Source organism: Sinohyriopsis cumingii, chromosome 19, assembly GCF_028554795.1.
Source record: "Sinohyriopsis cumingii isolate HCF-2022 chromosome 19, ASM2855479v2, whole genome shotgun sequence".
In the NCBI taxonomy this organism is placed as follows: Eukaryota; Metazoa; Mollusca; class Bivalvia; order Unionida; family Unionidae; genus Sinohyriopsis; species Sinohyriopsis cumingii.
The window spans coordinates 18,025,670-18,051,392 of NC_142979.1; the positions used below are offsets into that span (position 1 = coordinate 18,025,670).

Sequence of the window (25,723 nt, forward strand, 5' to 3'; positions counted from 1 at the left end):
GTACTTTAAATATTATGAATTTCCTGAAATTTGATTCAAAATGTATTCATTTTCTATTCCGTGCAGAGTGGGCTGTTACAGGTATGTAGAGCAACAACCCATGAACTCATAATTTAAAATGGACTCGTCGAAATTTGAGCGCCAGGAAGTACTAAATTACTGATATCTGTTTTACACTATAGTTCCCACGCGTCAATCGCCCTGAGATAGTACCCAATGGTCTCGTCAACTATTGACTAATAGAGAGTTATTAGCCCAGGTCTAGTCAGATAATTAGGCATCGCAACATGAACGTTTTAAGAGCAAATCCCGCAAGAAGTTTGTAGGACCTGCTCCGTCAAATTATTCAAATATTTATAGAAAATAAAATCCAACCTTAACGAAGGTTTGTATGGGAAATTCTATCTTAAACGTACCATAGAGTTAATATGTGGTGGGCCCTATGACCTCAGAAATGGTGTATATGGTTCAAAGGGTGCATAGGATACAAAGAGTTTATAGGGTCCAAAGGGTTTAGAGAGTCATAGGGAAGGGTAATGGTAAAGGGTTTAAGTTTGAAGTGTCACATTAGACACAGACACGCACACGCACATACACACAAAGACACAGAAACACACACACACGTATTATTAGACCATTTGGTTAAAGTTTTGTAGGGTTTCTGAAGGTGTAATTACTTGTGTGAGATATTGCTAAATCTTTCAATGCTTTATTTTCCCTTTTTGACCCAGTATTAACCCGCATGCTCTATCAACCCTGTCTAATAATTTCGTTAAATTGGTGAACTTAAAATGTACAATGAATCGGGGGAGCCTGTCAGTTGTCAAGTGACATTTTCATTTGTTCTCCTTGAGCACAGATGGATAACTACGATTCTAGTGTATTGTGGTAAACTTGGTGTGCCAAATAAAATTTAAAAAACTTCATTTTGTTCTTATTGGCTTGCCATTCCAATTTCATTTTTATCTTGGAAATCTTTTAAGTATTGAATTTTAAAATATACTTTCTTGTGAGATTAAATTAAATTATTCTCAACTATTTGAGTACATTCAGTGTTCCAGAATCGATGAAACAGGTTGTAAAGGATGACGTTTCCTTTTAAATTATTAAGGACTTTCGATCTAGGTTTTACTATCTAGGTTTTACTAAACTGAATAAAAGAATTTGTCTATTTCTCCAACAGAATTCGTAAATAGCACATGAAATCCGAAGTACAACAAAAACAAAAAAATGTCTCGTGCGGCGTTTTTCATTGTAATCTTGTCAAAAGAAATTCGAGGAAAACATAAGAAATATTTGCCAAATATTGTGATCAGTTTTATTATTCTTTCTTTTTCCCTACAAGGAGAATTATCTTAACCATGTCTTCATTGACTTTCATCATTGCTTCTTTTAACAAGGGTTACTTAACATGGCTTTGTTGTTTGTATTGTGATAGAATGCTCGATATTTCCAGGGTAGCAGATACAAACTTCACTTTGATAAATTATACACATATTCATTTTATTCAAAGGGATCGCAACATAGTGGATGTGATGATCAAACGACTAGAAAAATATGCCAACAATTTAGAGGAACTGGTGGAACACCGAACACAGGAACTTTTGAAAGAAAAGAAAAAGACAGACACACTTCTTTACCGAATGTTGCCACCGTAAGCCTTTCTTTACATATTCTCTATGGTATCCATTGATTTGATTTTTATAGACTTGCGGTTCCAAATCATACAGATTTTTATGTTCCACTGCATTCAGTTGAATTTTATTTGATAAATATAATGCATATCAATAACTACTATCCAGAAATATAAAACAAAGTTCTCTATTTTAAATACATTAATTAAATGTTTCATTAATTTTGTAATTATATTCTGCCATTATGAAGAGCTTGCTTTTAATTTTAAAGTCTAAGTAAAAATTGAATGTTTGAGAAATTGTGAATCTATACGTATTTGGCAAGAAGCATAGCAAATGAGGAAAACAAACTGGCTCATTTGTTTTTGTGGTCATTTTTGGCTGTTATTGGTTAATATTTTGTGCAGAGAGGGAGGAGGCTAAAGCATTAATTTTCTTGATTTTCATCATATTTTAAAACATTTTATTCCCATTTTTAAAAAAATTAGGTCTAAAATGGTTGAAGCTTTGTTTTTATTTTTCACTAAATTGTTTAATTTCTTACCCTATTGGTCTCACTATTTCTTTAATTTAATCACAGGCTAATACAAATACTAATTTAAAGCACTTTTCCACTAAAATATTTAACACTTTTAACCAATGCGTTGTTAAAAAAGACCCATATTTCTGGTAGACTCTTCACGATACCGCGGTTTTTCTGGAATATTTTCCCTAAGATAGAAAGACAAGAAAGGAATGATATTAACTTCAAAGCTAGTGGATTTCTTATATGAAAAAAATAGCTGTTGTCTAAAAGAAAACGCCAAGAGTCGTGTTAGAACTAAAACGCCAAGAGTCGTGTTAGAACTAAAACGCCAAGAGTCGTGTTAGAACTAAAACGCCAAGAGTCGTGTTAGAACTAAAGATCTAAGAACTGAGTTAAAACTAGAATGCCAAGACTTGTTTTAAAAACTTAAAATGATTAAGATTCGTGTTAAGAACAAAATTGTTAAAAGTCGTGTTAAAAGCTAAAATGTTAAGAGTCATGTTAAGAACTAAACTGAAAAGAGTCGTGTTAAGAACTAGACTGTTAAAAATCGTGTCAAAAACAAAAATGTTCACAGTCGTGTTAAAAACTAAAATCTTGAAGAGTCATTATAAAACCCAAAATGATAAGAGTCGTGTTAAGAACTAAAATGTTAAGGGTCGTGTTAAAAACTAAAATGTTAAGAGTCGTCTTAAAATAAAAAATGTTAAGATTCGTGTAAAAAAAAAAACTAAAATGTTAAGAGTCTTGTTCAAAAGTAAATTGTTATTAATAAGTTAAAAACTAAAATGACAAGAGTCGTTTTAAAAATTAAAATGATAAAATTCGTGTTAAAAACTAAAATGATAAAAGTCGTGTTAAAAACTAAAATGATAAAAGTCGTGTTAAAAACTAAAATGTTAAGAGTAGTGTTAGAAACTAAAATGTTAAAATTGTGTTAAAAAATAAAATGTTAAAATTGTGTTAAAAAATAAAATGTTAAAATTGTGTTAAAAAATAAAATGTTAAGAACGGTGTTGAAACTAAATTGTTAAGAACTGTGTTAAAACTAAAATGTTAAGAATTGTTTTAAGAACTAAAATGATAAGAGTCGTGTTAAAAACTAAAATGTTAAGTGTCGTGTTAAAACTAAAATATTAAAAGTCGTGTTAAAAACTAAAATGTTAAGAACTGTTTCAAAAATAAAATGTTAAGAACTGTTACAATTAAAATGCTAATAAGTGTGTTAAAAACTAAAATGTTAAGAATTGTGTTAAAATATAAAACGTTTAAGAACTGTGTAAAAATTAAAATGATACTGTGTTAAAAACTAAAGTGCTAAGAATTGTGTTAAGAACTAAAATGATAAGAACTGTGTTAAGCACTAAAATGTTAAGAACTGTGTTAAAAATATAATGTTAATATATGTATTAAAAACTAAAATGCTAATAATTGTGTTAAAAACGAAAATGATAAGAATAGTGTTAAGAACTAAAATGATAGAACTGTGTTAAAAATTAAAATGCTAGGAACTGTGTTAACAATCAAAATGCTAAGAACTGTGTTAAAACTAATACGCTAAGAACTATGTTAAAGCTAAAATATTTTGAACGTTTTTATTTTCTTTACAATATCCAGTAGTTTTCGTTTAAAAATAATAGCTAATAATAATACGTTTTATGTTTTATACTATTTTAAGTTAAAATTTTTGAATAAATATGAATGAAACAAATTCAAAAAAATTTCTTTAAGCAACGGCATTTTTTTTATCTTTCTCTTGGAAATTAGACTACGTTAAGAAAACTAAGGGAAAAAATATATTTTTTTTATAGAAACGTGGTTTAACAAAGTGTATTTCATGAGTTCTTTAAAAATCAAGTAGATATTGAAACAAATAGACTAAATTTTAAAATATTTAGTCTAAAATGCGAATAAATGGTGTTCTCGACCCATTTTGTTAAAAAAATGACCTTAAAACCCTATATAACAGTGAAAAGTATAAATGTTGATGAATAACTGAAAAATGTGTTTTAGCCCTTTCGTTAAACAAACGACCAAACGAGAATAAAATTGGCCCCAGAATATTTTTTAAAAATCCGTTTCCTATTCTCTATATTACTTATACGAATGATATTTAAAGCCATACACAATTATCAAATTTGTCGAAGTTTTTTGGAGTGTTGCAATTTATGGCACATGTTTAAAACAGAGAAAATGCTTTGTTCAAAGACACACCACGGTATCTAATCCAGATGGATCCACTGGTGCGAATTGAACACAAAACCTTCTAGTCACGAGTCCAGCTCCTTTACCACTGACAATCAGTAGCTCCAACCATCAGAGTATACGGCAGTATAGTGGCAAAATAAATACAGAATTCAGGTTTTATTTTCCAGGAGTGTTGCTGATAGGCTAAAATGTGGAGAAGCTGTACTGCCGACTCTCTATGAATGTGTGACAGTATATTTCTCAGATATAGTTGGCTTCACAACGATTGCTGGCATGAGTACACCTTTCCAAGTCGTCAGTCTTCTAAATGATCTTTACTCCTTGTTCGATAACATCATCAACCAGTATGATGCTTATAAGGTATAGGCATATCTTCACGATCTTCAATGTGTATCTTTTTTACGTATGTATGTATGTATGTATGTATGTATGTATGTATGTATGTATGTATGTATGTACGTATATTGTATGTATGTATGTATGGATGGATGGATGGATGTATGTATGGATGGATGCATGCATGCATGCATGCATGCATGCATGCATGTATGTATGTATGTATGTATGTATGTATGTATGTATGTATGTATGTATGTATGTATGTATGTATGTATGTATGTGGTTTGGACTTTTACCGTAGCTTTAACAATTTTTCAGTCATATCGCTACAATAATGTCTGCAGTGTGGCAGTTTATAGTGATGTCTAGCACTGGGGCATCTTGCCCCAAATGTGTAACATCATGTCTCACTCAGTCATATTATCCGGACACCAGGCCGACCAGTCCTAACACAATCCTATTAATGCTGAGCGCCAAGCGAGGCAGCTGCTCGTACCATTTTTACAAGTTTTTGGTATAACTCGGCCGGGGTTCTAACCCGCGACCTCCCGATTCCGAGGCGGACGCTCTAACCACTTAGGACACTGGGCCGGCCATGTATGGTTGTAACACAGGGGTCGGCAACCTACGGCACGTGTGCCACCCCGTGGCACGTCAAGAGGTGTTGTGAGGCACGCGAAGGCAACCAAACATCTCGATTTTATCTGTTACCCTCTAACTGGTGGCACGCACTTGTTCATTTTGTAATTAATCCGGAAAAAAGTGGCACGCATTGTAAAATAAGAAGCCGATCCCTGATGTAGCAGGCATTTACTACACAATTTCAGTTTCCTATATAAATAAGAGAAGGTGCAGTCAGCTCTTTTTTCTAAGTCATTCTGCACTAAACGTGCATTTCAGATTTTGAAAATGGAACCTACAGAGAATGATTCCAATTGATACCAGAGGAGATTCATTGTCCTATTTTAATGCACACTTGCAGGATCTTAGATGTCCTTCCCTAATTGAAGCAATTTAAGTTTTCTCCACATTCCTAGAATTTTCCTGACTTTGAGTCATCGCTGATTTTTGCAGGTCGAGACGATAGGTGATGCCTATCTTGTTGTAAGCGGCCTTCCAAACACAAATGGCGATCTGCACATAAAAGAAATCTGTGACATGTCACTGGAGATCATCAGCAGTGTAATGGGGTTTAAAATAAAACATATGGAAGAGAGAAAACTCATGGTGCGAATTGGAATCCACACCGGTCCATGTTGTGCTGGTATGTAGTCTTTACGTCACATAAATAACAGCAAAGTCAATGGCGACCAATTTTAATAGGAGGTCCTGGACTTTTTCACAATTCGAAAGCACTATGATTTTCAGACAAACCACGTTTACAGATAGTCATAAAAATGTAAAATTATGGATACTTATTTGAATGTGTAGCATAGACAGAAAATTTAGACTTTATTCCGAAACGTTAACTAAAACATCTTCCGCAGTTACATGTTCATAATTTTACTACTAAACGAAACAGCAATAACCTTACTTATTAATTATCAAAGATATTAACTTACGAGTATTATATTCTGATTAAGGGACCACTAACAATGTACAATAATAATAATAATAATAATAATAATAATAATAATAATAATAATAATAATAATAACAACAATAATAATGATAATAATAACAATAACAATAATAATTATTACTATTATTATTATTATTATTGCTATTATTATTATTATTATTGTTATTATTATTATTATTATTATTATTGTTGTTATTATTCTTATTATTATTATTATTATTATTATTATTATTATTAATTTAGCTTTCGGTATTATTTTATTACAGGTGTAGTTGGTCAAACAATGCCTCGCTATTGTCTCTTTGGAGACACGGTCAATACGGCATCAAGAATGGAAAGCAATGGCGAAAGTATGTATATTATTATATTCATAATCTTTGCATGTTGATAGATTAAGAATTGTCTACAGTCATCAAATAATAAAAAAGGCGTACCTATCTCAAGCCAAAAAGTGCATGTAATTTCCCAAAAAAGTGTCGATTCCATTTAGATGCTTAATATTAAAACGAGTGCCAGCAGTATAAAAACCAAAAAGGCTCTCGTTATATGATACGGAAAAAAACTCAAACAAAATGACGAATTAGGAGTTGATGCGATTGGAAGATGTTTTCGCTGCTGATCTCTTGCTATTTACTCCATTGTTGATGAATATCATGTTTTCGTTATTTTGATAAAACATAAAACATCTGCCTGTGAACATTTTCAATGGATTATTATTAAGACACGAACAGTGTAAAATATGTTGCAAATATTAGAAAAATGATCCCCATAAGGTGTGCTGTGTCAGTTCGTGTTGATGCTGCAATTTTTGAAGAATTATTCTATCTAAAGGTGAAAATTCATTTTAAATTAGGAACGTTGATCTCTAATGCAGACCGCATCTCTTTTAGCACTTTATTCTTAGCAAAATTGTTATAAGAATTATCCAATATATTTATGTTACAGCCATATTGGTCAGGGCTCGCGGAATGAGTTTATGTTAAAGTGATGTTGATCAGCGTTCGAGTACGAGGAGATATATGAATTCATGTTAACGTGCTGTCAGAGTTCGGTTACATGGAGACAAATAAGTTTATTTGTTCATATTATTTGTCAATATTTCGGGCAACATTTTGTTAAGTTGGTCTGTGTTGGAAGACTGCACAGGTGGTTTAGTGTTTAGAGCGTCCGCCTCGGATGTGGGAGGTCGCAGGTTCGAACCCCAGCCGAGTCATACCAAAGACATAAAAATGGTACAAACAGCTGCCTCTCTAGGCGCTCAGTATCAATAGGTTAGTGTTAGGACTGGTCGGCCTGGTGTTATGATAATGTGACTGGGTGGGACGTGATACTACGTGTCTGCGGCACGATGCACCAGTGCTAGACATCACTACAAACTGACACACTGCAGACATCGTAGCGATATAACTGAAACATTGTAAAAGGTTCGTAAAAAATCCAAATCGCACACATACATTTGTGTTGAAAAAATGGCTAAAATAACCCTGTACATATCTTGTTCAAAGTCATTTAAAATGATTAAATTGTATTTGGAAACATTTGCAAGACATCATACTGCTAGACCCTCAAATGCACAATGATTTGATCAAGACGCACATAAACTACTCATCACTACCCTACCCCTTTATTTCCTACTCGTCTTGTATCATCTTTATCGTTATAAATAAATGTAAAATTTATAAGATATATACATCATGACATCTTAATTCTTTTGTTTGCATGAGTGTGTTGTGTACATGTTTATTTTACCTAAAGAATCAGACGAGGAAGCACTGTCGAGTTCTTCTCAGCTATCTCTCATAAATTAACAGAAAGGATACAGGCAACAAGACTTAGGTTTATGTATGTTTGGCAATTGATTTTATTGCCATAGCACCGATAACGCTGCTTCTAATTTTCATTGCACATCTTAGTCAATCATAGTAATTATTATTTTATCAGTTAGTGTTAATTTTTGTGTGTATTCCATGCAAATAGATGCAAAATGTTGAAGTTATGATGAATTTCATTTGTAATTGATATATAGTGGAATAACGGAGCTCGGAAACACCTATTCCGGTTCAAATCTTTCGCGCTTGGAATAAATTCCGCAGAAACGTATTCTGTTTCTTATAGGTCAGCGTATACATTTAAGCGAAAAGGCACACATGGCTCTTACCCAATGCGGTGGATACAAAACAGAATACAGAGGAGAAATCAACATCAAGGTAAGCAATAATAGTAATATCTGCAATGAAAATAAATATAAACCTATATCAGTTAATGTTTACTGTAAATGAACAATTCTAGTAATCTTGTAATTACTGTTGACAACAGTGAAATTGTTGGAATTTGTGACGCTCTCAAAAGAACGGTATCAAAAGAATCATATACAAGAAAACTAAATCTTTGACAATAATAACAGCAACGTCAATACTACTACTACTGCTGCTACTTCTACTACTACTTCTGCTGCTACTACTATTACTACCACTACTTCTAATTGTTATACATCTTCAATTTATATTGTGTGCTTGACAATTGTCATTGATTGAGGGTAGAGTATTGGCCTAACTGACTTTTGTCATTCCTTTTTATAAAGATGTATACATCGATTTGAATTCAAGGCCTAATCCTCTTTACAAACCTAAAATGTTCTGGGGAAGAACTTGTCTACAATTGTTAGGATAATTCAATCAAAAATTTGGCTTTCAAGAAATTATATTGCGCCTTAGGTCGAGTGAAATTAATATACAAAGGAGTAATTAACAAATATTCTATCGTGTTTGTTGTCAGTCTTTGGTAATCAATCAAAGTTTATAATTATGCTCGGATAAGAATTTTCATTTATTACAATTGTTCATTAGAATTACAAAGTGCTCACTGATCTTCTAGCCAAAAATACTTTGGATCATTTTGAATTTGTTCAGAAACATTATGGATTATATCAGTGTGATATGTCAAGACCATAGGTACATCAGCACTTTCAAGAATATTGGATTCGTTCTGAACATTCTATGTTGTTGGACTTGCGATATAACATTTAGGATTATTTGGGATTTTATTCACATTACTGTAGGTGTCTTGACTTTCACTTTGTATAATATATATATATATATATATATATATATATATATATATATATATATATATATATATATATATATATATATATATATATATATATATATATATATACATATATATATATATATATATATATACATATATATATATATATATATATATATATATATATATATATATATATATATATATATATATATATATATATATATATATATATATATATATATATATATATATATTGTGTCGACTTATGCTAAACTTGCTTTTTTTGGGTTACTTTGTTTAAGACCTGGGTACGCAATAATGATAATAATAATAATAATAATAATAATAATAATAACAATAATAATAACAATAACAATAATAATTGTATTCATATTGTATACTACCGGCCCCAAAACACGTGCAAATTAATAAATATCTAGTCACCTGTCCAGACAAGGTGTCTTAATATTTCTTCAAATCATCTGCAAATAAATTTAACTAGATTTGACATTTCAAGAGTCTTAACACTATTGGTAGAGATTGTATTTATGCCTTCCTGTATTTGCTGTATTTGGTCAATTTTCTACTGTTAACCAACTAATTAGGCTGGGACGACCTTCGTACGTCACCATAATACTTTTGCCTTGTAAAGCTACCTGTAATACACTTATAAAGATGTACTTAATCCATTCCGTTAATCTCATCATTCAGGTTTTGCATGACAATATCTTTATATCGCTGTCAACAATTCTATAAACAGTTGTTAATCAGTGACATTCTGTATTTGCCAAACATTACCAAATCCATGATTTAATAATATATTTTTCATCATTTGCCAAACTATTATATTTTTCATCCAATTTCATTGTCTGTGAACTTTGCTTTTTGACATATTTAAAATCCAGAACGAATACATATGAATTCGAATTTTATTTAAGCTGTTGTAGTTGTGGGCTTAACGCCATTTTCAGCACATGACAGGCTATACATGGTGGCCAGCTTATCTGGTGGAAGAAGAACACGGAAAGAACCACAGACTCACGGAAAGCTCTGGACAAGGTTTCTCACAAACCACGTTGTCCGAACCCGAAACCCACGCAGACAGACGTGAGATACCAGTGGTGTATAAAGGCGAGCGCCTTAAACCACCCAGCCACATTTTTCTAAGTGCATTCTTCCTGAATCGTGATAAACAAGTGCATGTGGCGTGTGTGTTGACAAGACCAAGTATAAATTTAATAAAACTCAGTGTGTACCTTTCCTATAACAGGTGCTTAATGGATACCCCATATTTCGGATGCATAGTTTAAAATAGACAAAACTTGTGTCAAATATGTCAATCATATTACGTACATGTGATTTGCCCAATTAAGATAACTAATTTTCAGTGTGTGTATAGCTTTTACTGCTTGACAGGCCGGAGTTTTCTAACAAATACACCAAGATTGTTTGAGGGGAATATGCCGCCCAAAATATTTGCAGCATGTTTCAGTTGCAGTTTATGTTGCACCATAGTACCATTTCTTGACGTTTCGTAGATAGACTCCACTAAGGAATACAACACTTTGTATGAATATATTTCCAAGGTAGTTTCCATCAAGAGTTCTGGAGTTGAAACCCTTTGATAATAGTATGAAATCATTGTCGTACAACAATATAAACATTTCCATTGTTTCCAGTGATTTGCCCCTTGACTCATCTGCCATATTACTGATTCAAGATCATTTAGAAACAATACAGAAAGCACTAGAGATAAAACACATCCTTGCCTTACTCCGTTTGGACAATGGAAAACACTGCTCAGTTATTAAACTTGACAGAAGTTTTCATATCTTTATGGCATGTCTTAATCATTTGTAACATTATCGTATTTGTATTATAATCTCAAAAGTTTATATTGTTAAAAACAATTCTCCCTGCTTGATCAACAGCCTATTCAAAAGCTATTACAACTGCATAACATCGCGCTCGTGCTTCCCTCAAATATTTACTTATTAATTTGCTTAGTATGAATATATTGGCAAACGTTGAGTATCCAGACCTGAAGCCGGCGGGTTTCCCTGCCAGGAATTCATTTTGTGCAACTAATTCCTGCAATCGATTATTCGGAACAGTTGTGAATACCTCAATTAAAGGTCTTTATTTGGATGGATTACATGTATCACCTTTTCTCACAAACAAATTGGAGTTACTATCGCTGTAGACAAGTTTTATGGAAAATAAACAGTATCAATTAATGCATTACAAAGCTAAGTATTGGGGTAATAATATAACCAGAGCATTTTTCAAAAATCAGTCAATAAAGCATCATTCCACCGGTTTTATTGTTTTCAGGTTTGAGGTGCGAATTTGACCTCTTCATTAGATAGTATGTTGTCTAAGAGTTCATACTGGATAATCAGACTTTCGTTGTCTTGGAAATATTCAGCTTCGTGTGCTATATTGAAATATTCAACTTCGTGTACTATATTGAAATATTCAACTTCGTGTGCTATATTGAAATATTCAACTTCGTGTGCTATATTGAAATATTCAACATTGTGTGCTATATTGAAATATTCAACTTCGTGTGCTATATTGAAATATTCAACTTTGTGTGATAGATTGAAATATTCAATTTTGTATGTTATATTGAAATATTCAACTTCTTGTGTTATATTGAAGTATTCAACTTTGTGTGTTATACTGAAACATTCTTCAACTTCATGTTTCAAATTCGAAAGCTCAGTAAAATATCTATAACAAGCTGAACAGAGGTATTAATATTTACAGCAGGCGCGAGTATCATGATCGTATAATGCATATACGAGTGTTTTCTTTTCGATCGCTTTTATACTGGTTATTTTTACTTCTACAAATCGCTTTATAAACCTTACAATGAAACTTGATGTTGTCAGGTATGCATTGTTAAACCCAAACATTCGGAGCATCTTTAAAGCAACGCTTCTTCAAACTTAAAATCTCTATCAAAAGATGGATGGTATTCCGAATTTCAACTAACACTAACAGCACTATTTCCACATCTAGCAACGCTGATTTTCATATCTTCTGGCGCAAGGGTTATTTAAAAGTTCAATTACTTTCTTCAAACGATCCTATCAAAGATGTTTGTTATATTTCAGTTCTTTATGCAAATGAAGTTGTTAATAACTGGACAAATTGCAGAACTTTTGCTTTTTCCCATTAGTATTTGGTCCACTGGGGTAACATTTAATTGTCCACCATTCTCTGATGATCCTATTTGTCGACATATTTCGTACAGGCTAGTATTGGCATGCGTATTAATTATATTATATCGTCAAAGTCAAAGGATAATAATTACAAATCAGTTTATCAGTTAAAACATAATTTGTTTATATACAAAATGTACGTTTCCTAATGCCTTTATTGGCCTCACACCTGCCATTTTAATCTCCGAGTCCAGTAATTATGCACAATACATGAAATCTTTCTCCATAATGGTTTATCTCCCGTTGATCTTGGCTGGCATGGTCATCTAACTTCATATAGATCAAATCTACATGTGGGTCAGTAATGCCATCATACCTAAAAAGTCGGTTTTGTTACGTATATCTGACTGAATTCATATTTATTTTAATTTAATTGCTTTTCAGTTTTAACTTTTTTTATTCCATTATGTGCTATTATAATGTAATTGTATTCACTGGGGTTGATATTTTCCAGAAAATCAGTTGATCGGAATCATTCTTTCGTAAACACCAGGTGTTGATCTAATTAATTCCTGACCTTGTTTCAGAATTTTGTCGCAACCTTCGTAAACAAGTTCTGTTTTATTTTAAAATGATTGGTTTTCTTCAGGATCATTTTTGGTGTACGTGACATAAACACGACCACGTAAGTAGTTAAGTGGGATACTATAGGGACAATGGGACTTAGCATTAAAAAGACCCCTGGGACAATATAGGGACAATGGAAATTTAACATGGAGAAAAATCGTGGGTCACTTTAGGGACAATGGGAATTTAACATAGAGTTTGGGACTGTCTAGGGACAATGGGAATTTAACATGGGAATAGAGTTTGGGTTTGTCTAGGGACAAGGGGAATTAAATATGGGATTTTTTTTTTTTTTTTTAAAGTTTTTTTTTAAATTTAAATTTAAATTTAAATTTAGAAAAGGGGTAAGCAATGGAAAGGCTATCTCTTTTCGAGAAATATGGCTGGCCCTGAAAAGGGCCTTTGGGTTTATGTTAATATTAATATTAACATAGATGGCATCTGTCACATCTTCTTCTTCTTCTTCTTAAACTCCTTCTAACTACCGGTCCATACACAAGTACCCTCTTGAGACATCCTTGTCTTTCTATGTAAACTCTCCTCATCCATTGACTAGTATCTGTCCTATCAACAACAGTCCACTTGGACCTGACATACATGAGCATGTCCGTCCTAAACATCATGGAAGACACAAGGGTGGATGACTCAACTGTGGTCCACATCTTGAAGCGACGAGAATAGGTGAATCAATGCAGTGAACTGTGCTTATTTATAGGTACAGGAAGGATTGAAACGGATTGAATTCATTCACCAATCCGAACACGCGTTACAAAATTCAGTCAGCTCGCATCCAATCCGAAGAGAGCAGTCTGTGACGTCACGTGGTCTATATAGATTCGTTAGCGCTTGTGTGCAGTCAATCTATGCGACAGTGATTCAACATGACGGAAACTCAGAAAACGATCCATTGGGGTGCACCAGCAGGGGAGACTGCCCAAGGGAACCCGGACTTACTTTCAGAAGAGGTACACTGGGATTTTGTGGATTTTCTTACCTCGCAAGAATTTGTTCCAGAACCTTCGTTACCTTCTTCATTACCGCAAGTGGAGAATTTTAGACAGAGACAGAAAGAAGAATTGGAGAAATTTATGCAACGACAAAAGGAAGCGGAACAAGCTTTTCTCCTACAGCAACAGCAACAGCAACAAGAAGAGGTAAGAAAAAAACAACAGCAACAACAGCAAGAAGAAGTAGCAGCAAAGAAACAAGAGGGTGAAAATCAAACGGCTACGGTACTGTTGGACATTTTAGCGGAGTTAAGAAGTCTGAAACAAATGTATCAGACTTCTTTATCACGACCGAAGAGAATACGACCTTCCCGAGCTAAACACGCCAACCCTGTGACTAAGCCTGTCGTACCACCCTTACTGATTTCAACCCAATCATCAGAAGTAGGCCTTGGCCGTGGCAAAGGCTTAAGGCAGTTAAAGTTGATTGGTTAATCTCACTCCTACACCAAAATAAAAAGGCCCTTTTCAGGGCCACCCACATTTCTCGAAAAGAAATACAATTTCAATTTGCCAATAACTCAAAAATAAACCCCTCCCATTTTACCCTTATAGTACGTGTCTGTGTATGAGTGCGTGAGTGTAGCTTCTTATTTTAAAATCAAAACTCAAAGACACTTACCTTATATCATTCATGTATTCTTTTATCCATTTTTTTACAATCCAATTCACAATTCACCACAGAACACTTTAATTAAAAGTTCATTGACTTCTTCTTTCTCCTTGTTTAGTCTCTCTGTTTTTTGAATTTCTTCACCGTTTTTACCTCATTTTCTTCCCTTCTTCTTTTCTTCTCCTGTTTCTTTGCTTCTTTTAAATAGAATTGTCTTCTTTCTTCCTCTTCTTCCTCTGAAGAATCCCTCTCTTCTTCCGAAGAATCCCTCTCTTCTTTTGAAGAATCCTTCTTTTCTTCTGACTCCTCTTGTTTCTTTTTTGGGCAATCTGGAGACCAATGTCCTTTTTCTTTACAATAATAACAGGTATCTTGACTTTTGTCTCTTTTAGTCCCTGTTTTTGTTCTTTTTTGACGGTCTGGACACTCTGAAGACCAATGCCCTTTCTTCTGACAGATATAGCAAGTATCTTGACTTTTATCTCGAAAGGAAGGAGAGTAGTCCGTAGGCTGGTCTGAAGAGAATTTTCTAATGACCCCTCGCAAAGCTCTGACGAAACGTTCCATCTGGGTAGTCTCTTCCATCGTTGTGCTCAGCTTGAGAGTGAAATGAATAGTGAAAGGACAAGACACACACCCTTTTTATATACGCTGGTTTGCCAAGACTATAAATTAGTCTGTGGTGTTTAAACTTGAGTCATTTGACGTTTTGCACTCAAGATGAAACGATCCCATTCATTCGAGAAGAAAGAAGAAGAAGAAAGTAAGAGGCAGAAACGTGATCTATCGCCTCGTACCAGGGATGAAATCTTGGCACAAATTCATGCCAGTGATTTTGAAGAGGACATGAGTGAACCAGAATCCGAACCCTCTAAACCAAGTTCACCACCCTTAGTCAACCCTAAAAAGTACTATTCCATTCGAGAGACGGAAAAGCGCTCCTCTAGAAAATTTAGAACCACGGCTTACACCTACACGGTGAAGTTTAAAGATTTCAAGGCTGACGTACCCTTGGAGAAAGCAGAAGGGTTTATCACCGAGATGTGGGATTCTTTGCTCACCTCACTCAAGCGACAATGTCAACCCAAAGAAGACGATCGCTTGACACTATCCATAGATCACGACGGTTTGAAATCCCCTGTTTGGATCAAGTTTAGCAGACCTGCAGAACTAACCCCTTCCAAAGTCATGGACAAGATTCAACACGTACAACAATCTAATGACCAGTTTGACATCACCGATGGTAAAGCCACACTGAAAATGGCTCACGTCTCTCTTCCTCAAGGGACAGGACGCAAAAAGATGTTATTGGTGGACGACCTTCGCAACATTAAGCGTAGTCTTGTCCGAATTAACAACCCTCAAGACCAGATGTGCTTAGCCCGTGCCATCGTGGTGGGACGAACCTATGCCAACAAGAACGACACGGTAGAATGGAAAAGAACCTGGGAGAACATTCGAAAATCGAACCGAACCAAACAACGAAACGAAGCAGAACTCCTGTTGCAACAAGCTGGCCTGTCCAAAGACACACCCTGTGGCATTCCTGAGATGCAAAAATTGCAAGATGCCCTAGCTCCACGATACACCTTGAAAGTGCACCCTCAAGAAATGCGCGGGTCTCTGTTGTTTCGAGGCCAAGATTTTAAGGACGGAAAATACATTCATGTCTATCATCACGATGACCATTTCGATACCATTACCAGTATCACTGGATTCCTGGGATACGGTTATTATTGTGAGAAATGTGATTATGGTTATAACAATCGAGAGCAACACAAGCATTGTGGATTGAAATGCCCAGGATGTTTGGCCTCTCCACCCTGTCTGAGCGAAGAACCAGTGCCTTGTTTAACTTGTCTGCGTACGTTTGTCAGCCCTGCCTGTTACCAGCAACATCTGAAGACGCAAGGTTCACAGCAGAAATGTGCTTGTCAACTCTTGAGATTGTGCCCTACCTGTGGACAAGGCATACTTACCAACAATGCCAAGGCACACGTATGTCGATGAAAGAAAAAATGTCACATTTGTCACCACATCGTCGACTTGGAACACGAATGCTACGTGCAAAAATACCAACCCCCACCAGAGAAAGAGGATGGTCACAAGAAGAAAGGCAATTTCATCTTTTTCGATTTCGAATGCATGCAAGAGACTGGCATTCACATCCCTAATTTCTGCGTGGCTCATCGAGCGTGCGAGAAGTGCATTCAAGAACCTATCTTCAGTCATTGCCCTCACTGCAGCAAGATTCCTGGAGGGCGTGAAAAAATCTTTCGGGGACCAAACACGTTAGCCGATTTTGCCCAATGGGTCTTAGACCCCATCGACAAGACGTGGAGCCAAGAGGACATCGAACGTTACGGAGATTGTCATCGTCATGCCACGGTGATGGCTCACAATTTCTCCGGATACGATGGACAGTTTCTTTTGAGGTACTATACGGAACATGGCACCGAACGTCCTAAAGTGATTTTGAACGGAGCCAAAATCATTTTCATGCAAGTGGGACAAGTACAGTTTAAAGATTCGATGAGTTACTTGGCCATGCCTTTGAGCCGAATGCCTAAAACGTTTGGAATGACAGAAATGGCTAAAGGGTACTTTCCACACTTTTTCAATACGGAAGCCAATCAACATGCTGTTCTACCCCATTTGCCTGAGGCTCACTATTACGACCCCGACAACATGCGTACCGAACAACGAGAAGCTTTCTACGCTTGGTACCAGGCTCACGCCTCGGACCCTTTCGACTTTCAGGAAGAAATGTTAAAGTATTGTCGTTCCGACGTGGACATTTTACGGCGTTGCTGTGGAAAATTTCGAGAACTGTTCATGGAACACGGAGGGGTCGATCCTTTGAAAGAAGCTTGCACCATTGCCAAAGCGTGTTCCTTAGTGTACCGCCAACGATTCATGCCTGAAAACACCGTGGCTGTCATCGGTCCTCAAACGACCCACTATGTCAAGCGTCAATACTCGGTCAAAGCCCTACGTTGGTTACATTACTTGTGCGACAAGGAAGACAAATGGATTCAGCATGCCCGCAATGGAGGAGGCGAAAAGACCATCGGAACGTATTCGGTAGATGGCTGGGACTTAGAAAACCCCAAGATCGTGTACGAGTTTAACGGTTGCTTATTTCATGGATGTCCCGTCTGTTACCCTGACCGTGGCACTAAAAATCAGTTTTTGCAACGAACCATGGAAGACTTGTACCAGACCACTTGTCAGCGACGCCTAAAGTTAGAACAGCAAGGATACCAAGTGGTGGAAATGTGGGAACACGAGTACGATCACCGTTTGAAAACCGATCCCGAGTTTAAACGCCTCGTGGAAAGTTACCAGTTCATGGACCCGCTGAACCCGAGGGATAGTTTGTACGGAGGAAGGACCAATGCCACCTGTTTGCTGTACCAAGCCGACGAAGAGAAAGGAGAAGAAATCAAATACTTGGACGTGTGTTCGCTGTATCCCTACGTGTGCAAATATTGTCGCTTTCCTGTAGGGCACCCGCAATTGTTCACGGAACACATCGACCTGAAAAACATTCGACAATACGAAGGCTTGATCAAGTGTAAAGTTTTGCCTCCCACGAACCTATACCATCCCGTCTTACCTCACCATTGTCAAGGCAAACTGATGTTTCCCTTGTGCCGTACTTGTGCCGAAACGTGCAACCAGGACCAACCTTGCCATCACAGCCAGGAAGAACGTGCCTTGACGGGAACCTGGGTCAGCGTGGAATTGTTCAAAGCTCTGGACATGGGATACCAACTGTTAGAAGTGTACGAAATTTGCCACTTTCCCAAGACACAAGAGTACCACAAGGGTGACCCTACTCAGAAAGGCATTTTCGCTGACTACGTGGATGCCTTTTTGAAACTGAAACAAGAAGCCAGCGGCTATCCTTCCTGGTGTCACACTCCCGAAGACCAAATACAATTCAAAGAGAAATACTACGCACAAGAAGGCATCTCCTTAGACCACATCGAAAAAAACGAAGGTAGGCGATCGTTTACCAAAGTGATGTTAAATTGCTTGTGGGGTAAAATGGCACAACGACCGTGTTTACCCAAGACAGAATATTTGACAGAACCTTCCCGCTACTTCCAGATGATTCACGACAAAACCAAATACATGAAACACGTCAATTACGAAGAAGATCTGGACTTTGTACAAGACGACCCTTTTGGAAACGTCATCATTGCGGCTTACGTGACAGCTCATGCTCGCTTAAAATTGTACGAAGCTTTAGAACTGTTAGAAGAACGCGTCCTGTACTTTGACACGGACAGTTGCATTTACATCCATCACCCGATTCAACAGCACCCTGACATCGAAGGAGACCGTTTAGGAGCCTGGACAGACGAGCATCCCGACGACAAGATTCTAAGTTTCGTCAGTGGTGGTCCCAAAAATTACGGCTACGAATACCGGGACAAACAAGGAGAAGTGCACACGACGTGCAAAGTGAAAGGACTGACTCTGAATCATCGTACCAGTCGAGTGGTGAACTTTGGGGTATTGAAAGAAGCCTTGGAATCAAGAGAGGGTGGAAACTTTAAAGTGACCACCTATCAACCGAACAAGATTGTACGTTTACCCACTCACCACATCGTCAGTCGACCCTTGGAAAAAGTCTATCAAATTGTATACCAGAAGCGAGTGCGACTTCCCAATCACTTCACCTTACCGTACGGTCACGTTGGTATTGGTCTGTATATGAAAAGGAACCCTAGGCAAGATCGATAGTTCATTGTTCATTGAAGTAACTTACCATGTCGTTGACGAAGAAGAAACCAGATTGGTTAGGAGTCAAATGTTGGACATCACCGAGACCAGGGTTTTGAGGCTTGGACACAAGAGGTGACCCAGTATGCACGAGAGTTATTCAAGGAAAAAAGTTACTTTTCAACCTGTGTTAGTGACGGTGCCAGAAGAACCCGTCACCCAGGACAGGACTGTCGTGGACAGGCCTGAAAGACCCTTTCGGGAGGACACTTGTGTGACCTTACCCCTACTATAGAACTGGTTAGAGCTTTACCCAAAACATGTTGTACAGACACTTGTGTTTATTCCACGTTCATGGTTATCATGTGCCTTTTATTCTTGTACTTAAGCCTTTGGCTTTTATGTATTTTTGTCTTTCGTATTCATGTTTGAAACATTCAATAAACGTGTTCTGAAAAAGTATATAAACTCTTGTCTTGTTTGTTTTTCGTGTCACAAGTGACATTTCTCACACCATGGCTACCTCTGCTGTCTCTGCTCCCTCTTCCTCTACTGTCAAAGTCATCGACGAACACTTAGATCGTGCCAGTTGGGAGGCTTTGTATCTTCGTCATCCCTTTAACATGCTCATTGCTGGACCTAGCGGTTCAGGCAAAACCGAATTCGTCAAACGTTTGATCGAACATAAACATCATTTGATCGATCGACCCCCTCAACGAATCGTGTGGTGTTACAAAGAGTGGCAATCGGCGTACAGCCTCTTGCGAGAAAGTCAAGGCGATTCCATCGTGTTTGTGGAAGGCATTCCTAAAGAAGACGATGGCATCGTCTCTGACTCCCGTCTAACCCATTTGGTCATTTTCGACGACATGTTAGGAGAAGACGAAGAAGAAATTAAACTGTGGTTCACGCGCAAAGGGCATCACCGTAATGCCAGTGTCGTTTACATCACCCAAAATTTGTTTCAACAAAGTAAAGCCCATCGCACCATCAGTCTCAATGCGCATTACGTGGTCTTGTTTAAAAGCCCTCGAGATAAATCGCAAGTGCAAGTCTTAGCCAAACAGTTAGGAACGCCTTGGCTGGCTCAGGCGTACGACGATGCCACTCAAACGCCACACGCCTATTTACTCGTCGATTTGAAACCTACCACTCCCGAGGATTTGCGATTTCGTACCCACTTGTTTCACCACTGGTGCCAAGACGGAGGGCCTGTCCTGTACACGTCTCCGTCCTCGACTTCATTTCACTCCCCATAAAAAAATCTATAAAATCCTCAGACCCTTTTTCGTCTGTCTCACTCTCAGTGCGAATATGACGTCCCTTCAGTCGCATCTTCCCGTCAAATTGATTCGTGCCTTGTATGGCATCAGTCGAGAAAAAGATCCACAAACACGAGCTCGTGTCTTAGAAGCTAGTCTCAAAGAAGTCTTACGATGGTTCACGGTGATGGCACGTCAATTACTCCAAGGAATCATTCAGATTCCTCATCAAACCAAACGCTTTTTCGATCGAAACAAAGTCGCTTTGGTCCAACTGGCCGATCCCCGCATCGACACTCAAACCAAAAAACAAATCATTTTGAAACCTGGAGGGAGCGGTACTCTAGGAGGGGTCATCATTCGCTCACTCTTAAGATGGGATCCTAATGCCCCCAAAGTTATCCCCAAGACAAAAGTCCAACGAAGCCCCAAGAAGAAAAAGACCAGGTCCCCAAGGAGAACTTCTCCAGTGGCAGGACCCTCCTCTGACCAGACACCACCACCACCCCGGAAAAAGAAAAGAAGCCCCCAGAAAAAGAAAAGTCCACAGAAAACTAGTCGCAAGAGAGGCACTTCGGCCAGGACGCAACCTTACACTCGCAAACCACGACCTGCCACGGCGGTGACTGCGTCTCCGGCAGCTTCACGTTTGTCCACTTCTCCGTTAATGACACCCAGAACTGAAGAGTACTTGGAGACGTTGATCACACCAAGAACTTCTCCGTTGATGACCCCCAAAAGAACTTCCCCAGTGGCAGGACCTTCCAATTTAGTGGCAGTGGCTGCTGCTCACAAAGTACCTTCTCCCAAAATCAAAGTTCAAGAAAGATCGGGCATGTTACAAAGTTTACTGGATTTGTCCAAGCAAGAACTGGCTCGATTTAGTCCGTTACGTACCCCTGCACGACGTGTCATGCCTGTCCTCAAACTAATACGACGTAAAGACAATCAGTGGCGACGCGTTCCAGTATAAAAAAGGCCTGTGACCAAGTCGGGTATCAGTGTTTTTTTGGTGCTCCTGAAGACTCAAAGATGTCACCCTCCAGAAAACCCAAAGGAAAGAAAAGGAAAGGACTGCCACCACGTTTAGCCAAACATGGGGACATGTTATCTGTCCTGTCCAAAGCTTCTCCACCCCTACGAAAAAAACTCATTCAAACAGCCTCCAAAGAGGTCATCGATACCGTGTGCGAATGTTGTTTGAACGTTTTGAAAGGCACGATCCCTTTGTCCAAACACCAGAAACAATGCTTAGGCAAACATCGTCACGTTCTTCGCCAAATGGTTCAAAAGAAAATTCCCATTCGTCAAAAAAAGAAGATGTTAGTGCAACGTGGAGGTATTTTACCTCTCTTGTTAGGCCCCATACTGAAAGGAGTCTTGGGAACCATGTTGGGAGGACTGGTGGGAGCAAGATAAAAAGGCCTGGGAAGTTCCAAGATCTCAGAATCGACCCCTGACAACCCCATGGAAGGACGAAAACTAGCTTTAGTGCCTTACAAACGATGGATGGAATACCATCGGTGGCAAGAACAACACACCCCGCATTTACCTCCCAATCCCCATTTGAGCGAGATGTCCCAGTTACAACACGAATTGCAGTCCTTAATGGATCGCCAAGATTTGTCCGAAACAGAAAAATCGCAAAAGTACGGTCAACTCTTGCAACGACTGCAACTCTTTCACCAGAAAGCTTTAGACGAAACAGCTCTACCCACTCTGAAAGATTTTAAGACCTTGATGAAAAGTCCAGCACCATCACCAGTACCAGTACCAGTACCAGTACCACCAGTACCCGTGACCAAGACAGAAAAAGGAGAAGAAGAGGAAGGGTTTCAAACTCCACCAGAAAAAGTACGCAAGTTAACAACACCACCTACCTCCAGAATTGGATGGATTAAAAAGATGATGGCCACCCCTTCTTCATCACAAGAGAAAAAGAAAGTGAAGACAGAAGTGAAGACAGAAGTGAAACAAGAACCGATATTCCCCGCTCAGACATCCTTCTCCTCTTCGACACCTATTGCTGGCCGCACACGCAAAGCATTGCAATCCAAGAAAATACCCCAAGAGAAAAAGAGTAGCATCCTCCAAGAGTGGGTGTCTTATTAACACACCAACCAACACAAAAAATGGAAAAAGTCTTAGCCAGCATTTACTACGATCCCTCCCATCCTGCAGGTTACACAGGAGTTCAAAAATTGTATCGTGCTGCCAAAACGCGACTGAAAAGTCTCCGTTTACCTCAAGTGCAACGATGGTTACAAGAACAAGCTACCTACACTTTACACAAACCCATTCGACGCAAGTTTGCCAGAAGTCGCACCCGAGTGGAAGGCATCGATCATCAATGGCAAGCCGATTTAGCCGATGTCTCTCATTTGGTCAGCTACAATCGTGGCTACAAATATTTGTTTTGTGTCATCGACGTCTTTTCCAAATTTGCCTGGGTCGTACCCTTGACTTCCAAATCGAGCAGCGAGTTAGTGCGAGCCCTGCAACGGGTGTTGAAACAAAGCGGTCGTCACCCTCTTCGATGGCAAACGGACAAAGGTACCGAATTTCTGAACCAAGCTTTCCAAAAAGAATTAAAGAAACGTGACATTCATTTTTTTACCACCGAGAATCCCGAAACCAAAGCCAGCATCGTGGAACGTTTTCAACGCACTTTGAAAGAACGCATGTGGAAATATTTTACGCATCACCACACTCTGAAGTACATCGACATCTTACCGCACCTGGTGCAAGCGTACAACCAATCTTACCATCGAAGCATCGGATGTGCCCCGCAAGACGTGACTCCCGACAACGAAGTGTTGGTGTTTGAGCGCCTGTTTGGTACGTCCCCGACGAGGGCTGTCCCCGAGAAAAGTGGAATGTTGGCCGTAGGAGATTGGGTGCGCATTGGCAAAACCAAACGCACTTTCGACAAAGGTTACTTACCTAACTGGACGACCGAATTGTTTCGCGTCACTGGACGAGTGCATGGCCGTCATCCTGCCGTCTATAAATTGGAAGACATGAACGGAGAAGTGCTCAAAGGAACGTTTTATTTGCCCGAGTTACAACGTGTCACCAAAAAAGAAGACGACGTGTACGACATCGAAAGCATTCTCGAACGCAGAACCCGTAAAGTGGGCAAACGACGTGTCAAAGAAGTCAAAGTACGTTGGAAAGGATATCCCCCCAGTTTCGATTCTTGAATCGACGCTTCGCAAGTCATCGACTATAAAAAGAAGTGACCATCATGCCCTTTCACACAGCAGACGCAGCTACGTCGACCACTCCTCCTTCACCTAGTTCTTCTGTGCAAGATTTACAAAAACAACCCTTGTGGGTGTGGTGTGGAGAACGTGTGCCTAAAACGCAAATCGTCTTTTTCTGCCAAATCTTCGTGGTGTATTGTGTCATCGGGGCAGCCATCGCCAATTTGAGTTTGCAACAAGGAGACAAACAATTGTGGACCATTTTATTGAGCAGTTGCATCGGTTACCTGCTTCCTAATCCCTCCCTGAAATTCACCTCGAACGGGAACCCCGGGAACCTTGTGTCCAGTGCCAGTGCCAGTCACCACTTCAATCACAACCAGAACCCCATTTTCGAAGGAGACACGCCTCTGACGTCCACTAACCCCTCGGACAGCCACAGAACTCTGGAATTATGAGTCACCAAATCCAATTTTACTTAACCTTACCCAGTGACAGTTCCATGGAGGTGTTTCCCAAGAACACGTTGTGCTGTTACACGGCCAAATTACCTCAAGCCATCCCCTTAGATCACGAAGCCCATTGGGAAGTGGCTTTAGTAGAAATGATTCACCCGACCCAAGTCCTCAATGTCCTTCCCAATCAAAATTTTTTTGATGTGGAAGTTCATGACGAACAATTGCAACAGTGGATGGATAGCAATGTCAAATATGACAAGAAAACCCGTACACAAAAGTACACCACCTATCACTTGTTCATTTCCCCAGGCTATTATTTTAGTGGTCAACATTTGGTCAGCACCATAGCCTCCAGGTTTAATGCCGTGTTTCTGAAAGCTTTGGAGCATGTTAACAAAAGTGTCACCATGGAGTACCACAAAACAGCTCGTCGCTTCTTGATGAAATTTGAACGGAGTAAAATCCTGTCCATTTTATTTTGTCCTGAATTGTATGACATGTTGGGCGGAGACATGAACCTGAGAATGAGCATGATGAAGAAAAGCGAATAACCCATCGTTTACGACAACGAGTCTTTTAGCAAGTTATTTCGTGCCCCGGTAGAACTGAACCAAGGACTGAATTTGATGTTTGTGTACTCCGATGTGGTGGAGTATAACGTGGTGGGACACACCTCCGTACCGTTACTGCGTGTCATTCCTTTCAAAGTGGATTCTGCCACGAACACTGACGAGGAAGGTGGAAACACTTACCACGTCCACCGCGAATTTGTACATCCTCACTATTTGCCTGTCAGTAAGTCGTATTTGGACACGGTCAACATTACTATAAAAGGAGATTTGGGACAAAATATTCCATTCACCAAAGGAAAAGTCACGGTGAAACTCCATTTTCGAAAACGGTTTTCTCACGATTCGTAAGTCATGTATCCAGTGTACCGAGGGGTTGCTCGACAGCGAGAACACGGTTTAGGAGATATGTTAAAATCGGCCTTTCGTTCGGTGGCCCCGGTGTTGAAACCGATGGTGACACGCGGATTGCACGCCTTGAAAGATGCGGCACTGACGCAAGGCAAAGAATTTCTCCAAAATGTCATCATCGACAAACAAAACCCTAAAGAAGCCTTCATGAGGGCAGGCAAAAATGTCTTGCTGCAAACGGGCAAAGACATTTTAGGCCAACGAGAAACACCTATAAATGCCCTGCACGCTACCGAGTCAGGCATTCAGCAAGGACAAGGCAGAAAGAGACGACGAAGAAAACACCCTTTCACCAGACTTCAAGCAAGAAAGGCCAAGAAAAG

General features: G+C 38.4%; 1 protein-coding gene across 1 annotated transcript in view; it reads left to right on the forward strand.

Annotated features, from left to right (window-relative positions):
• Positions 1–25,723, forward strand: part of LOC149775211 (atrial natriuretic peptide receptor 1-like) — a 113,129-nt gene that overhangs the window by 79,387 nt on the left and 8,019 nt on the right. Inside the window, exons 18-23 of the mRNA XM_089944373.1 lie at positions 146–148; positions 1,514–1,654; positions 4,536–4,728; positions 5,782–5,971; positions 6,556–6,639; positions 8,405–8,496. Of these exons, the coding sequence (XP_089800499.1) occupies positions 146–148; positions 1,514–1,654; positions 4,536–4,728; positions 5,782–5,971; positions 6,556–6,639; positions 8,405–8,496 (703 nt within the window). The remainder of the gene's footprint in view (positions 1–145; positions 149–1,513; positions 1,655–4,535; positions 4,729–5,781; positions 5,972–6,555; positions 6,640–8,404; positions 8,497–25,723) is intronic.